The sequence below is a fragment of the Hemicordylus capensis genome, chromosome 5, assembly GCF_027244095.1.
Source record: "Hemicordylus capensis ecotype Gifberg chromosome 5, rHemCap1.1.pri, whole genome shotgun sequence".
NCBI classification, from domain to species: domain Eukaryota; kingdom Metazoa; phylum Chordata; class Lepidosauria; order Squamata; family Cordylidae; genus Hemicordylus; species Hemicordylus capensis.
The window spans coordinates 22,310,864-22,326,995 of record NC_069661.1 but is presented as its reverse complement, the minus strand read 5'-3'; the positions used below and the strand labels follow the sequence as shown (position 1 = coordinate 22,326,995).

General features: G+C 45.1%; 1 protein-coding gene across 4 annotated transcripts in view; it reads left to right on the top strand.

Annotated features, from left to right (window-relative positions):
* The first annotated feature begins 4,167 nt into the window (after positions 1-4,167).
* Positions 4,168-16,132, top strand: part of PPM1K (protein phosphatase, Mg2+/Mn2+ dependent 1K) — a 31,032-nt gene continuing 19,067 nt past the window's right edge. The window contains exons 1-3 of one of the 4 annotated variants that reach the window (XM_053255485.1): positions 4,168-4,252; positions 9,429-9,956; positions 12,964-13,064. In XM_053255485.1, the coding sequence (XP_053111460.1) occupies positions 9,517-9,956; positions 12,964-13,064 (541 nt within the window). In that variant the 5' untranslated portion in view covers positions 4,168-4,252; positions 9,429-9,516. Of the gene's footprint in view, positions 4,253-5,352; positions 5,683-7,322; positions 7,689-9,428; positions 9,957-12,963; positions 13,065-16,132 lie in introns of those variants that run through there. The other 3 variants (XM_053255482.1, XM_053255483.1, XM_053255484.1) reach the window with 3 other exon arrangements.

Here is a 16,132-nt window from a genome sequence, read left to right as displayed (position 1 = left end):
CCAGGACCTTCATGTGCTTCTTCTTGAGCCACTCCTTTGTTGCCTTGGCTGGGTGTTTTGGGTCATTGTCATGCTGGAATACCCATCCACGACCCATTCTCAATGCCCTGGCTGAGGGAAGGAGGTGCTCACCCAAGATCTGATATGGTCCCGTCCATCGTCCCTTCGATGCGGTGAAGGTGTCCTGTCCCCTTAGCAGAAAAACACCCCCAAAGCATAATGTGTCCACCTCCATGTTTGACGGTGGGGATGGTGTTCTTGGGCTCATAGGCAGCATTCCTCCTCCTCCACACACGGCGAGTTGAGTTGATGCCAAAGAGCTCGATTTTGGTCTCATCTGACCACAACACTTTCGCCCAGTTCTCCTCTGGATCATTCAGATGTGCATTGGCAAACTGCAGACGGGCCTGTACATGTGCTGCCTTGAGCAGGGGGACCTTGCGGGCACTGCAAGATTTCAGTCCTTCACGGCGTAGTGTGTTACCAATTGTTTTCTTGGTGACTATGGTTCCAGCTGCCCTGAGATCATTGACAAGTTCCCCCCCGTGTAGTTCTGGGCTGCTTTGTCACCGTTCTCATGATCATTGCAACTCCATGAGGTGAGATCTTGCATGGAGCCCCAGACCGAGGGAGATTGACAGTTATTTTGTGTTTCTTCCATTTGCGAGTTATCGTGCCAACTGTAGTCACCTTCTCACCAAGCTGCTTGGCAATAGTCTTGTAGCCCAGTCCAGCCTTGTGCAGGTCTACAACCTTGTCCCTGACATCCTTTGACAGCTCTTTGGTCTTGGGCATGGTGGTGAGTTTGGAAGCTGAGTGATTGCTTGCTTCTATGGACAGGTGTCTTTTATACAGGTACTGTAACAAGCTGGGATTAGGAGCACTCCCTTACAGCGGGTGTTCCTCATCTCAGCTGTTACCTGCATATAGTGAAAAGACACCTGGGAGCCTGAAATCTTGCTGGTTGATAGGGGATCAAATACTTATTTCCCTCACTACAATGCAAATCTATCGTTGACTTTTGGGCACTGGGCTTTTGAGGGTTTGTTTGTTGTTATTCTGTCTCTCACAGCTACAATAAACCTACCATTCCAATTATAGCCTGGTCATTTCTGTGTCAGAGGGCAAACGGACAAAATCAGCAGGGGATCAAATACTTATTTCCCTCACTGTAGCTCCTCAGGCTCTTAATGAAATATGTGAATTGCTCCCAAGTGTTGATAAAGGAAAACTAAAAGAGGAGTTAATTTCATTTGCGAGTGTATGGCCTCAAGTATGTAAAACGTCTGCAGAAGATAACTACAAGTCAGATTCACCTGAGAGAGAAAAAGATGAGAATGATGAATGGAAAGAACCAGAACCAGAAATGATATTAAAGCAAAAGACATGTGAAAAGAAGTGTAACTCATGCATCAAGTGTGTCCTCCATGTCCGCCATGAGTACAATATGTATTCCTTGCAGTACACTGAACTGTACAAAGTTTACAAGCATCTCCTGACTATTCCTATTCCTCATCACAGTAAGAAGTTTGTTTGTTTATTATTATTTATTCTATTTATTACATTTATATCCCACTCTTCCTCTGAGGAACTCAGAGCTCAAAATACATGGTTATTTTTATCCTCACAACTACCCGTGAGGTAGGTTAGGCTGAGAAATACATGACTGGCCCAGAGTCACCCAGTGAATTTCATGGTTGAATGGCGATTCGAACTCGGGTCTTCCCAGTCCTAGTCCAACACCCTAACCACTATGCTATGCTGAAAACCTCAAGGCCTTTTTTTGAATGCAATGTGGGCGAGACATTTTGTTTAAAGTTGATAATGACTGTGTAATCAACAAAATGGGAAATAAGGAAACTAAAATAATGAGATGTCTTTTATCAGTGTAGTCACTTCACTTTAAAATAACATAAAAATGTAAAGATAATGTGTGTAATTTTCAAGCTTGTATTTACAGTTATCAATCAAAAACCCAGTATTGAAGTACTTTATTAATTTCCTAACACATATATCCAAAGTAAAACTCAGCGCCCTCCCCACATACATTCCACTGCCCTCCCAGTGCCCCCAGTCCGGCCCTGGGGAACAATGGGATCTGTCATCTGTGGTAGCGCAGTGGGATAGCTATTCTTCCACACCCACGCTTCCTCCAAGGAGCCCAGAGCAGTGTATATGGTTATGTTTATTCTCAAAACAACCCTGTGAGGTAGGTTAGGCTGAGAGATACATAGGAACATAGGAAGCTGCCATATACTGAGTCAGACCATCGGCATATCTAGCTCAGTATTGTCTTCACAGACTGGCAGCGGCTTCTCCAAGGTTGCAGGCAGGAATCTCTCTCAGCCCTATGCTTTGGTAGTTTGTTGGTTCAATAAAAAAATCTTGTCCTATAATAATAATAATAATAATAATAATTTTAAAAAAAACAATTCTTGTCCTATCTGGGAGATGCTGCCAGGGAGGGAACTTGAAACCTTCTGCTCTTCCCAGAGCCTCCATCCCCTGAGGAGAATATATTACAGTGCTCATATGTGAGCCCCTGCTTAGCTAAGGCAGAGGCGTATCTAGGGAAAATAGCGCCTAGGGCAAACACTGAAATTGCGCCCCCTGTCCAAGCATCTGACACCCATCTTTCAGATAACTTTACCATAATATCAGCTCAAACATACAAGTCAAGCTTGTTAATCTTTTCATATTTCAAAAACTATTTAGCAGTGGACTTAGCCAGACCAAAAAATGCTGGAAAACTACAAATTTCAGTATGCGGGGGCTCATGAAATACCCAAATACTATGTGGAGATGTACTTGGAAAACTAAACAGAAGTGCCTGTCTAATTCTCTACTATGCATTGTAGCATCACCATTACATAAGTTTTAAAAATCAATGGAGAATTTGACTTTTCTCAGATACTCTGTAAATAATTAAAGGATATGCAGAGTAAACTGTGTCACTGCTTGGAATATATTCTAGTCTTTCAGAAAGACAGTTAAAATGGGAGAAAGAGAGCAAGAAACTCCCAGTGGGCCTTAATATTAAGGGTTTCACACTGATTCAAAGACAAACTCACCATTAATAGCCATATTAGCAAGACATCACATTTAACTCACTTATCACAAGAAGCAAAGTAAGAGCAAATGAATACAATCCTAGCTCTTAAGCGTCAGCTCAGTATTCACAAGCCCTGATTCTCTGTACATAGTGCCAATCTGAATACGTGTACAGTGTCTTATATAATATTTTTATTACTATTATTTTTACCCGTAGCCCCTTTGGGGGTCTTCCTAAAGGCTGGGGGGGGTTTGCAAAGATTCCCCCTCACCCCGCTGGCCTTTAGGGCCTCGCAGGGACCAATTGAGCATGTGCAGTGGCCGTTTTTAAAAATAATCTTAAAAAAAAAAAAAGGCCACAGAAAACAAAATGGCCACCGCGCATGCTCAAATGGCCTCTGCAAAGCCTGGCATGACCTAGAGCCTCACAGAGGCCATTTGAGCATGCACGGTGGCCATTTTTTTTTGGCAGCCATTTTTTTTTTAAAAATTAATTTTACAAAATGGCGCCCCCCCTTCAAGTGGCGCCCGGGGCACGTGCCCTGCCTGCCCTACCCCTAGATACGCCCCTGAGCTAAGGGGACATGTCATGCTTGCTATCGCAAGACCAGCTCACCTCCCATGACCCATGGCTGGCCCAGAGTCACCCAGTGAGTTTAACAGCTGAATGGGGATTTGAGAGAGCTACCACTATCTCTTTTTGTGACTTCAAAACTGCCAAAGGCTGTTTCTCATTGTTCTTAGATCCCCATCTCTGTAGCAAACATCTGCAGTTGTGGCTAAGGGACACAGGACTGTCAATAGGGCAGGGCAAGCAGACTGACTGCCCTGGGCCCCCACTCTTTTAACCCCAATTAAAATTAACTGGAAGCCCCCACACTGGCTGATTTGCTTCATGCCGCACAATAGATATTGGGCTCTATCTCCAAGGACAGCCCTGAAGGGACAATTAATTTTATTTTGTTGAATTCCTAACTTCTATCTCGAGGCATTTTAGGCAAAATAGCGAGAGCCATTCACAGTAATTAGGGCAGCCTACTTGATTGCATTTCAGTGGCAAGACCAGAGCTGCATTGCATCAGATGCTGGCTCTGAAGTGATACACATACAAGACCCACATCTTGTGGGGAGCAGAAGGATCCTAAGAGTTCTGCATTTCTAGGGGGTATAGGAGGTCTCTCCAAGTTCAGGGAAGATTCAGGTAAGTAGCTGACTTCTTTGTGCAGGAAAGGGGAAGAGACAGCTAATATCAGATGAGTTTTGATAGTTCATTTTTTGGGGCCCAGGATTATAAAAAAAATGAATGGTAACTTGTTTTTCAAAAGGTGCAATCAAGAAATATTAAGCTCTTTAATAGTTTTTACAACATACTTTTAGCAAGTAAGTAAGTAACAAGTTTATTGTTGTGACAGGTCATAATAACGTATCATTAGCAAGTAATAAAAGGTGAACTAACAAATCTTCTGGTGCATAAACCTTCATTCATAATATATGTATCCTGGAAAAGAGAGACACGAAGTATGTATTTGTGGGGGGAACTCCCATCATTTATTTACCAAATGAGGAGTAAAAAATGATAGTTACTTGTTAAGGTAACTAATCCATAGAATAACTAATCTGAATTTATGCACCCCACCCCCTAAAACAAGACTCTTTACACACTTACTGCAGAAGAGAATAAGCTTTATTGACTAGTGGATTTATTTCTGAGTAAATGGGCAAGCGGTTGGGTTGTGCACATGCTTTTATAAACTCACTTTCAATCTGCAACATGCATTGCCAACTTCTCAACCGGCAACTGTAGCTGTGCTTTTAATGCAGCTTCATGGGCAAACTGCTTCAAGTTCTCAGACAACGTGTATCTCTCTATGTCGTGAAAAGCTTCACTTGCTGATTCTTGCAGATCAAGAGGCACAGGCGCAGGCCCGGCCGGTCTTTATTTTCGTTTCCCTGGTCAGTTGGCAATCCCATTTGGAAGAGCTATCGCTCGCCCTTTCCAGGCTGTGCACGGGACGCCTTTGCAGGCTAAAGCTTCAGCGACCCATCTACAGCCCGGGCAACCTTTTCTTAGCCACACTAGTCTGTAAGCGAGAACTGCTTCCTTCTTGGGCTCCCGTCCCTAGGCCCCTACAAAATCCGCACACGGGAAGAGAAGCGGCCGCCAAGGCGCAAGCTATGCCCGGCTCCCATTGGCCCGCGCAGTGGGTGGGGACCTAAGGCGCTTTCGCCGCTGGCGGAGCGCAGTCACCATTTCATCCTGTTGCATCACACGCCTTGCCGCTTCGTGCTCGGGGCGCAACTAGTCCCTCCCACGGCGCCTCCGAATCTCGCTGTAAGGGAGGGAAGGGAAGAGGCTCGTTCGTTTTCCCGACGTCGATTGGTTTGGAAAGGGAAGGAAGGCGGCCGCAGGCCTCTCCCTATAGGGCAGGAGGGTTGTCACTCCACATGCGGGGGGTCAGGAGGCTTCTGCCTTTACTTAGAACGGTTGCGGCGGGCAGGGAAATATTTCGAGAATTCGCCGGAGAGGTGTGTCTGCTGCCCGGTCCAGGAACAGGGCAGCGGCCGCTCGCTTCGCGTGGATCCAGCGAGAGAGGCAGCATCGGCCTCTTTCCGACGCATTTCTTTTGTCAGGTATGGAGAGAACGTGTGCATGGGCCAGTGCGGCGGCGTCTGCCTTCCATCCACCCTTCGGTCCGCGATACTGGCTCTGCTCGTTTTAGTTTAGAGGTGGTTTCCAGGAGGGAGTGGCGGGAAGGATGCGATACTAGCATAGGCGCGATAGAGGTCTAGTCAAAAGTCTTAGCGTGTCCTGGGTCCCCCCCCCGCCCCCCCGTGAATGCATTTTCTGGCTTTCGGTGTGTGATCCAGACGCGTGCAAGGGCGAAGATGACTTCTGTCTCTGGGTTATTGTGATGACAGGCTCGGTTTATAGCAAGCCTCAACCCGCTTGTTCCAGAATAATCCAAGGTTGCACCAGTGCAAATTCGTTACCGTGGAATGAATAGCATTATAGCAGAATTCCCAAACCTGGGTCCCCAAATGATGATGGACTACAACTCCCATCATCTCCATCCGCAACGGCCTTTTGTTGCGGCTGGGGATGTTGGAGGTTGTAGTCCATCATCTGGGTTCCCATCCCGATGTCTCTGCCTGTTTACTCGGAGGAAAGATCCACTGACTTCACTGGGGCTTACTCACAAGTAAAATTGCTGCCGCCTGAACCTTACGAATACCTTTGCTTAAATCCATGGGAACATTCCTACATAAGCCGGTTTAAGGGCACAAGAGGATCCCGGATATCAGATCTGAGGCCCAATACTCTGCTTCTAAAAGTGGGTATCCAAGTGCTTCTGGGTAGCCCAGAAACCAGGTAGCAAGCTACTCCTGCTATTGCCCCTTCAGCAACTGCCCCTGAATATGGAGGCTCCATTTAACTACCGAGGCTACCGTTGACCGATCTGTCCTTCACGGATTTGTCCAATCTTCCTTTGGAAACTCGGAGTCAAATGCAGAGGTATTAGGTGTGAATCTAGCAATTCCGGCCCTTTACCATCTCATTCACCTCTTTTTCGTAATACCACCCACCCACCCCAACCCCCGCCCACCACATCCTTTTTAAAATTACATCGTCAGTTTCCGGGCTGCTCAGTGATGGATTCGTTTGCTTTAAAGCAAGAACTAGGTCATGCCTTTTCTCGTTTTTCGTTAGATGCGAGTGTTTGTGAATTTTCCAGTGTCGCGTTTTTGCAAGAGGGTTGTTTGAACAAAAGAGGCGCCCCCTAGATCCTCCCTGAAAATCAGTCGTAGGTACCAAGGTCGCTTTCGGGAGAAACGCAACTGTGACCTGTCTAGGATCAGGAAGGCGGCCCTTGTTTCCAAGCCAAACTTTCTGACTTGACCGAAGGCGAGCTAGCACGGTGCCTCTGGTTTCAGGAAAGAAGCCAGCAGCTGCTTCGTGAATTGTTTGGCCGCCTGCAGTGCAAATGGCGCTTGGCTGGAAAGCGGAGGCGAAAGGAAGAAGCGGAGGAGGAGGGCGGGCTGGAGGAGGCCACGGCGAGGACTTGGATCCGGATTCTAGAACGCGCCACCGGGGAATTCTAAATTGGAACGCGGAGCCGAATTCTGGAACGTGCCCCGGGGAATTCAAGATTAGAATGTGCTTGCCGGGCGCCTGGGAACATCCCTCCCCGGGGAGACTCCTTGCGCCCCCTATGTGGTGTTGGCGACACACACAGGCGCGTTTTTCTGTTTCTCTGCTGCACTTTTCCAGAGAAGTAGCTGTGTTAGTCGATAGCTGGAAAAACAACAAAGAATCTTGTGGTTCCTTAAAGGCGAACGCACATTTATTTCGGTGTAAGCTTTTGTGGACTGCAGTTTAGGAAAATGGAGATGTGCCTTGTACCTAAAAGGCTTCCCTTCTAAGTGACTTCCTTTCACAGATTCGATAACTACATTCAAAGCCTTCTGTCAGAGCAGGACCTTATATTTGTAGGTGATGTGTCCCGTCCCCCCTTCAAAGGCTCTGCACATCAGTCCTACATGGGGCCTCCTATTGTTCTGTTAATGAATTGAGATCTGATGTTGCAGAGATGCAAATCCTTAGGTTGAAGACATGAGCTTCTGAATTGTAGGTACAGGTATGTACTTGCAGGAGCTCTTAGACTATAAATTGCTTGCTTGCTTTCTGGTCGCAGATGTGCAGAAGGGCTTCCTTCAATCTTCTCTTGGTATCAGGTAACTACATATAATAAGATTATGTGAAAGAAGAAACCTGTGCTTGCAAAGTTAACTGTGTCTCTGGAAAGTCTTCTCCCATTCCATGGTTAATCCTATTTTAATAGAAGTGTACAGGTGAGGGACAAGAGAATAAAAAGGTAGCAGTTCTGTGCCTTTTGCATTCCCCACACAGGGAGCAAATATTTCACATGGGAATCTGTTTTTCTCCTTTTCTAGTCTCTGCAATGTTTTTGTAAGGCTAGGAAGGGGTTATTTTGATTGTCTCATTCTGCACTATGGAAATCTTCCATGTTCCAAAGAATTTCCACTTGTAGTGCTTGATAGCTTTTGGCAACCAGTCAGAAGCAAGGTCATTGCTCTAATTTTCCCCACTTCCGCTTTAACCTGTCTTAAGCCTTCAGGGGCTGCCAGCTCGGCTTGCCTTCTGTTTGGCCTTCTGTAGAACCATCGGTGGAAAATTCCACTGTCAAAAACCCACAGGAAGGCTTACCTTTCTGGCTTTAAAAGAAAAAGGACAGAATGCTTAAAGATGTGGTAATCTTTATGATTATATATTCAGGGCTAGTATTTTGGCACTGGAGCTCGGGCTAGAAAAGTACTGTTTTGAACTGCTCTGACCTTGTCATAAACTGATTCAGGCTGGGCATTAGAAGGAATGTCCTAAAGAGCTGTTCAAGAGTGGAATGGCCTGCCCCTCACAGCAGAAGGGTCTCCCTCACTACTGGTTTTCAAATAGAGGCTAGATAACCATCTTGTAGAGTTGCTGTAATAGATTCCTGTATTGAGCAGTGAGTTGGCTTAGAAGACCTCTAAGGTCCCTTCCAGCTATAAAATTCTGTATTCCTACTCTGTGTTCCTACTCAGACATTGTATGTATGTACAGGTATTTGAATGATTGTATGTGCATTCATGTTAAAAGCAAACCTATAAAAGTAAACCATGCCCCCTTCAAATGTAGGGCACAGATTAGTGTACCTGTGTGGACATAATGTGTGAATAGGGCTTATACCATCTTCCTTTCAGTTGCTACTATGGGCTAGGTACTTCTGCTGGGTCTCTCTCTGCCTCAGATGTGAATGGATAATTCAGATTGCTCCATGTTGCAGTAGAATTAATATATTTTCATACTGCCCTCTCTTCCAAAGAGATCTGACAGTGTGCAAGGTCGCCCTCCTCACAACAACCCAGTGGGTAGCAAAAACAGCCGAGAGTCCTATTTCACCTTTAAAGACTAACCAATTAATTGTAGCATGAGTTTTCACAGAGAATGGCCCACGTCATCAGAGGCATGAAGGCTTATCTTAATTAGGCAGGTGTGTGGGATATATATATAGAGAGAGAAAGAGAGGTTCAACCAGATATATATCCCACACACCTGCCTAAGTAGGATAATCCTTTCATGCCTCTGATGAAGTGGACCATTGTCTGTGAAAGCTCATGCTACCATAAACTTGTTTGTCTACACTTGTTTATATTGCCACCCCTGTCTGATGGGTGAGCATGAGAATTCAGCCCATCCTTGCATGTTGGTCATGAAGTAAAACAATAATCTCTCTTGAAATTGCCTTTCACCCCCTCAGTTATTGAACCATCTCTGCGGAAAGTTCCAATGCAAGCTCTTTTGTTTTCCTTTCTCCTAGGCAGCTTGCTCTTTGCTCTTTGTGTTTAAGACATTCCAAGACCAGCTTCCTGCCGTTTGTTTCCCATCAAGGCCTGTGGAACCAAGTTATGTCCACTGCTGCTTTAATTAGCCTGGTCAGAAACGGAGGGCACCACGTGAGGAGGAGAGCGCTGCTGACGTCCCGCCTCTTGCAAGACGACAAGCGGTTGATGGTCGTATGCCAGAGTTCCACCACTGAGCGCAGGGCTTCCCGCTTCGACCTGGATGGGAGTGGCCGCCCCGCCACGTGGGACTCCTTTGGTATATGGGATAACCGCATTGACGAGCCTATCCTCCTTCCGCAAAGCATAAAATATGGAAAGCCGATCCCCAAAGTCAGCTTGTCCAATGTGGGCTGCGCCAGCCATATTGGGAAGCGAAAAGAAAATGAGGACCGCTTTGACTACGCCCAGCTGACTGACGATGTTCTGTATTTTGCCGTTTATGATGGGCATGGCGGGGTAGCAGTAGCTGACTTCTGCAGTAACCATATGCAAAAGTATATCCAGTGAGTACTTAAATTATCTGGTGCTAAATGTGAACATTCTGCAGAATGATGGGGGAGATGGCACAATGCTGGGGTGGATGAGAAAGCGTAAAATGGCCCTTCCTTTAAAACTAGTGGCCAACAAGAACCAGTTGTTGGCATGTGCTGGGTATTGCCTATGGCCACAGTGAACAATTCTGCAGAGTTCTCTATGCATATACGGTACTAGTGACAGCTTCTTTTATTATGACCCATTGTGAACTCTTAAGATCAACCACAAGTGCCCTGATAGGGCATCAAGGACCCCTGCTAACAGGGCAAAAAGGCACCTTTTAAAAATGGTGGCTCTCTTCTTCCTTGTGATCTCTCTGCATTCACACCTGTGGGATCTGTGCCTGTGCACGGCATTGTTTAGAACCTTCTAAATCAGGGATTCTCAACCTTGGGTCCCCAGATGTTCTTGGACTTCAACTCCCATAATCCCCAAACAAAGGCCATTGGGGCTGGGGATTATGGGAGCTGAAGTCCAATAACACCTGGAGACCCAAGGCTGAGAATCCCTGTTCTCAATTGCTCTGAGAGCTCTTCTTGATGAAAAGTGGGCTATGAACAAACCATCTTATTCATTATGGTAAGCCAAGCTTACCACGATGAAGTAATATAAAGCAGTTGCTTTAGGTAGTAAACTCCAGAAGGGATGCCATTGTCCTGCCTCCTGCTTCAATCACTGTGTCACTGTGATTGAAAACAAAAAATGGAAAACAAAAAGCCCTCTTCCTTTGTGGCCCAGTTCAGATGTCTCATTCCCTGATCCAACAAATCATGGTTGGTTGGATCAGGAATGCATAGTGTACCCTCATATCCCCTTTCTTTTTTTCTGTCTCTCTCATGCCTGACTTAATGCAAGATTTCCTGATTTGTGAAACTTCTGTCTGTTGTGACAGCTGAACAGGGAAATGGTGGCTTGAGCACACCCTATAAACTAGGCATTGCAAACCGTGCTTTGATCCTGGTTTATAAGCAGCACTGAAACCCCAGTTTCCCAGTGCAGACATCCTAGTAAGCTGTAGTTTGACAACTCAGAAGTCTTGCCAAGCATGCAAGGGGAGGTAGATAAGGGAGAGGACAGAACGGAGACGTGGGACCCTGTGCATTCCAGATCCTATAAGCCATGTTTCCATAAATATGATATCTAAACAGGGCCTGTATCTTTGTATTTTCTTAAGGTGCAAAAATATTTTGAGTCCTGTGCTGTCTTCACTTCTGAACTTGAGCACAGTTCCAAACCTTTATAAGACCTGTTTAGATGGTGCCAAGTGTGTGGTTATTGGAACAGTATAGGGTGGGATATCCACCAAAGTAAATTAGCAGCTAAACTGAGATAGGAAATGTTTCAAAAATGTGGATATATTGTTTGTATTAGGTAGTAGGAAAGCATTTTCTACTAAAGTCATCTATCTATCTATCTATCTATCTATCTAATTTTCTAAGGCATACCCATGGCTAACCTCTTGTGTGGCAGCTCTCGCGAGAGTTCGCAAACAGAAGCACCTGATTGGGCAGTGGGGATTCTATATGCAAATAGGCAGGAGGAGCCTGTGGCACCGTGGTGAATGGGCAATAGGGATTCCATATGCAGATAGGGAGGAGGAGCCTGTGATGGTTAAGGTCAGTTGGAATGCAACTGTTACTGGTCGGAAGATGTTCTTGATTGTAGAGGAGACTAATCTCTCTATGTAAAAGGATAGTGGGCAGGGGTCTGTGAAGAGAGGGGTCGTGAGGGAGGAAAGGGCCCCTTCAGGAGAAGGAAGCTGCCGTTGTGACAATTAGATGAGGAAACAAGATGAACAAGATCTGTTAACTCAGGAAGGGAGAGAGAGAGAATAAGGGAGGGGAAGAAAGCCAGAGGGGAAGAGTGAGTGAAGGAGAGAGAAAAAGAGAGAAAGAGGGGAGGGGAAGAGAGAAAGAGGGAAGGGTGAGGGATGGGCCCGAGTCTCTCAGCGGCCTGAGGGGAATGAGTGGTCATGGTGGCAGCGGCAGCAAGGAAGGGCCCAGTCAAACACTGCTGCTGTTTGGGGCGCAGGCAGGCAGGCACTGGCTGGGCCTGGGCCTGTCAGCAGCCTAAGGGGAATGAGCTGCCATGGTGGTGGAGGCAGCAAGGAAGGGCTGCTGCTCCTGTGGGGAGGAACAGGAGCATGGCTCAGGCGAGGGTGGGGAGGTCTCTGGGGATAGGGGGCTCAGGTGAAGGTGGGGAGATGAGGGGTGCAATCAAGTACTAGAGCACAAATGCTCTGCGTGGGTTAAGCTAGTTTGAATTAACTTGGGGGGAAATGGTTTCCATGAAGAGCACACTTGGGGAGGAATATGTGTACATGAAAAAAAGGTGCCATGCAGATCCTCTTCTTCCTTTTCTCCATTTATCTGCAGCACCTGGCATGTCACAAGGGTGGTATGGTGTTGCATCAGGTTTGCATGCTCATGTCCTGAATAAATAGTTGGCAGGGTCAGCTTGACTACACCAGTGACCTGTTCACGAGGTGAGCAGAAGGGTGGAGATGATGCAGAAAACTGATTCAGTTGCCCCAACCACCAACTTCTCAGTGCCTTATGCAGCTACTTGGTATAGAGTATTATTATTATTATTATTATTATTATTATTATTATTATTATTATTATTATTATTATTTTTACATTTATATCCCACTCTTCCTCCAAGGAGCCCAGAGCAGTGTACTACATACTTGAGTTTCTCTTTCACAACAACCCTGTGAAGTAGGTTAGGCTGAGAGAGAAGTGACTGGCCCAGAGTCACCCAGCTAGTTTCATGGCTGAATGGGGATTTGAACTCGGGTCTCCCCGGTCCTAGTCCAGCACTCTAACCAGTACAACATGCTGGCTCTCTTTACTCTGTAGTCTCTGTACTCTGTGAAAAAGAAAATTTCGTGGTGTTATCATTTATAACACAAAATAGTTGTGTTCTCTTGGATATAATTTTAATTCTCTTCACCCTATCACTTTTTGTTTTCAGAGATTTCCTCTCTGTGGAGCAGAACCTGGAAAAGGTACTGATGAAAGCTTTTCTAGAAATAGACAAAGCATATGCAAGACACGCTCACTTATCTGCTAATGGTAGGTACAAACCTGTTCTCTTCAGGAGTGCAATGAGAGAGTTGATCTTCATGGGGTGACCAGTGGTTTTTCTACTGAAGCTTAAGGCTCATGTTTAAGAACACACAAGAATTTGCTAAAAGTCTGCTTGATAAAGTCAGTATTACTTTGGCTTGTGCTGTCAAAAATATGTAAAGAAAATTATTTGCAATGCCAACATTAAATGATGAACTGGTGCAGGATTAAGTTTCCTTGAAAACTTTGATTTAGAATGTAGATTGTAAAGTCACACTTATCCACACTTTAGTTTAAGGCTGAAATCTAGCAGGGTATTCCAGATGTGAAAGACAATTGGTTGGCATGTTGTGAAGGATAAATCTGTTCCCACTTGGATCTTAAAATGGCTAGCTAATGGGCATGTTAACATTGTGAGCCTAAGCACTTAGCTGGGAGGTAAGGCCCACTGTCTTCATAGGAATGTGTTTTCAATCCTAAACACATTAAGGCTGCTGCTACTACTACTACAACAAATATTTATATATCGCACTTCAACCAAACTTCTCAAAGTGGTTTACATAGAAAAAGAAACAGTACATAAATAAGGTGGTCCCCCTGGCTTTGGTCTCAAGCTCCATCAGCTTTTTTCAGTGAGTCTCATTTCACATGCAAGTTGTTGGATATATTGAAATATATCCGAGAAGCCAATTCTGTGTTAAAGGGAAGATAAATCAAAACTGAAATGGGGTTTTAAGCACCACAGCAGTCAGTGGAGACCGGCATAGTACATGGTGTGGTTCTGTGATGTTTTAGGTGGTGGTGACGGCTGTGGATAACTTACATGGTTGTCCCTGAAGTGGCTTGACCAAAATATAAATGACATAAATGGATGGGCTTTAAGAGCTCAATTTCTGTAATCCTTGTGGCTTTTTCCATCTTGCTTCCTTATGTAACATGCATGCAAGCCCAGTGCTTAATCTTGCTCTATTGGCTTTGCATACGCCTTTGGATTTCAGCTGAGTGGATTAATAATGTTCATCAAATGAAATGGAAATGCAGAACAGATTATGATTTGAACCATTTTTCTGTTTCATGAAGACCTTATTATATACACGGAGCCATTCTAGATGACACTTAGCTTCAAGAGCCTAGACCAGTTTCCTGTCCCTAACATTTGGGACCAATCTTGTCCTTAGATGCACCGTCACAGATGGGGAGTAACCACATTCCTCCAGCCTAGGCTTGTTGTCTTACCCATGCTTAGTTGAGAGTAAGCCCCTCAAACCCAATTGGGCATACTTGTGAGTACATGTTTAGGATGGGACTGCGTGGCTTCCACACTATACATAATTACTTGGGGAGTTCACCCCCACGAAACTGTAGAATTCACTCCATTGAATGAAAGAAGTTCTAAAATGCCTGGTAAAAAAGATGGAATTTTAGGGCTTTTCAGAGGCATTCATTAGAAGCCAGTGTTTGCACGGACCTTTAATATAGTTAACATTATTTTTTATTGTTTGGCTCTTGTGATTATGATAGTCACAATGACCAACACTCACACTAAAGTTGTGCTGACCCAACAGGGTATTCTGTTGTGAGGAGGGTGCACGATCTTGGCAGCCGTCTGTATTGCCTGAAAACATGTCCCTGTGGGTTGGAGTATCCTTGGGGACATATTTTCAGGAGACACAGATAGCTGCAGATGGGGGTGGTGGTGGTGGTACGGATTGCCAAAAATAATCCTGCACGACAGAAAACCCTGTCAGTGTGGCATTAGTTTGAATGTTAGCCATCATTGATGAGAACTCTTTCTTGCTTAGAAACACACACTGCCTACATTTCCTTGATGTAAAGAGGTGTGCCCTCTGATCAGATAAGTGCATACAACAATTCAGGTAGGAGGGACTTGCTCCTGCATCTGTGTATATGACACTTGATAATATTGTAAGCAAAAAATCAGGCCCCTGCCTCAAGAGGCATACAGATTAAATTATTTATTTATTTAACACATTTTTATACCGCCCCAAACTTGCGTCTCTGGGCGGTTTACAAGAAGATAAAAACAAAAAACATTAATTAAAAGCAAAACAATAAATCTAAAACCAAGAAATTTAAAACACAATTAAAATTTTTTAAAACAATATTCTAAAAACAACATTAAAACAATCAAAACAATATCCGTTAAAAGCCTGGGTGAACAGGTGCGTCTTTAAAGACTTTTAAAAAGTTGTCAGAGTTGGAGAGGCTCTTATTTCACTAGGGAGTGCATTCCAAAGCCTCAGGGCAGCAACAGAGATGGCCCATCCCTGAGTAGCCACCAGACGAGCCAGTGGCAAATGCAGACTGACCTCTCCTGATGATCTCAATGGGCAGTGGGGTTCATGACAAAGAGGAGGTTATCTTAAATACCCAGGGCCCAAGCTGTTTAGGGCTTTATAGGTTACTAGTAATTTTAAGCCCGTTATAATAACAGGCGCTAGGTTTTTTTTTCTTTATTCCTTCTTCCTTTCTCTTGTCCTTTTTCTTTTCTTTCTGTTTGTCTTCCTTTCTTTCCTTTCCTTCCTTTTCTCGCTCTTCTTTTCCCTCTCTAATGGGCGTGCTCTGTGGGGGGCGGTTCCCCCCCTTTGTTCTTTACTTCTATCTCTCCTGTTTTCCCTCCCTCCCTCTTTGTTTCCCCCACTTCTCTCTCTTCTCTCTTATTCCTTTTTTATTTCTTTTATTTTATCTATTGTTCTGTCTCTCTTCCTCAGTCCTTGTTTTCTGTCTCTCTGTCTGTTTTTCTGTCTGTTTGTCTGTCTCTCTTTCTTTCTGTCTTTTCCTTCCTCCACTCTTTTTTTAATTTACCCTTCCCTCTCCCGTACTCTCTTCTTTCCTTGCTTTGCCCCCACTCTGAAAAAGTCCCGAAGACGCCTATGTGACCGCGCACCCCACAGCTTGCTGTGAGCGGAGTCTCTCCCTAAGGAAGCGGCTTGCTCTCACTGCGCTTCTGCCTGAAGGCAGCGTGGCTCGGCTGCCACGAAACTGAAAGCAGTGGTGAGGACTGGAGCATCTGGCTGGGGCACAGACTACTTCCTCGCTGCAACTCAGCAGCA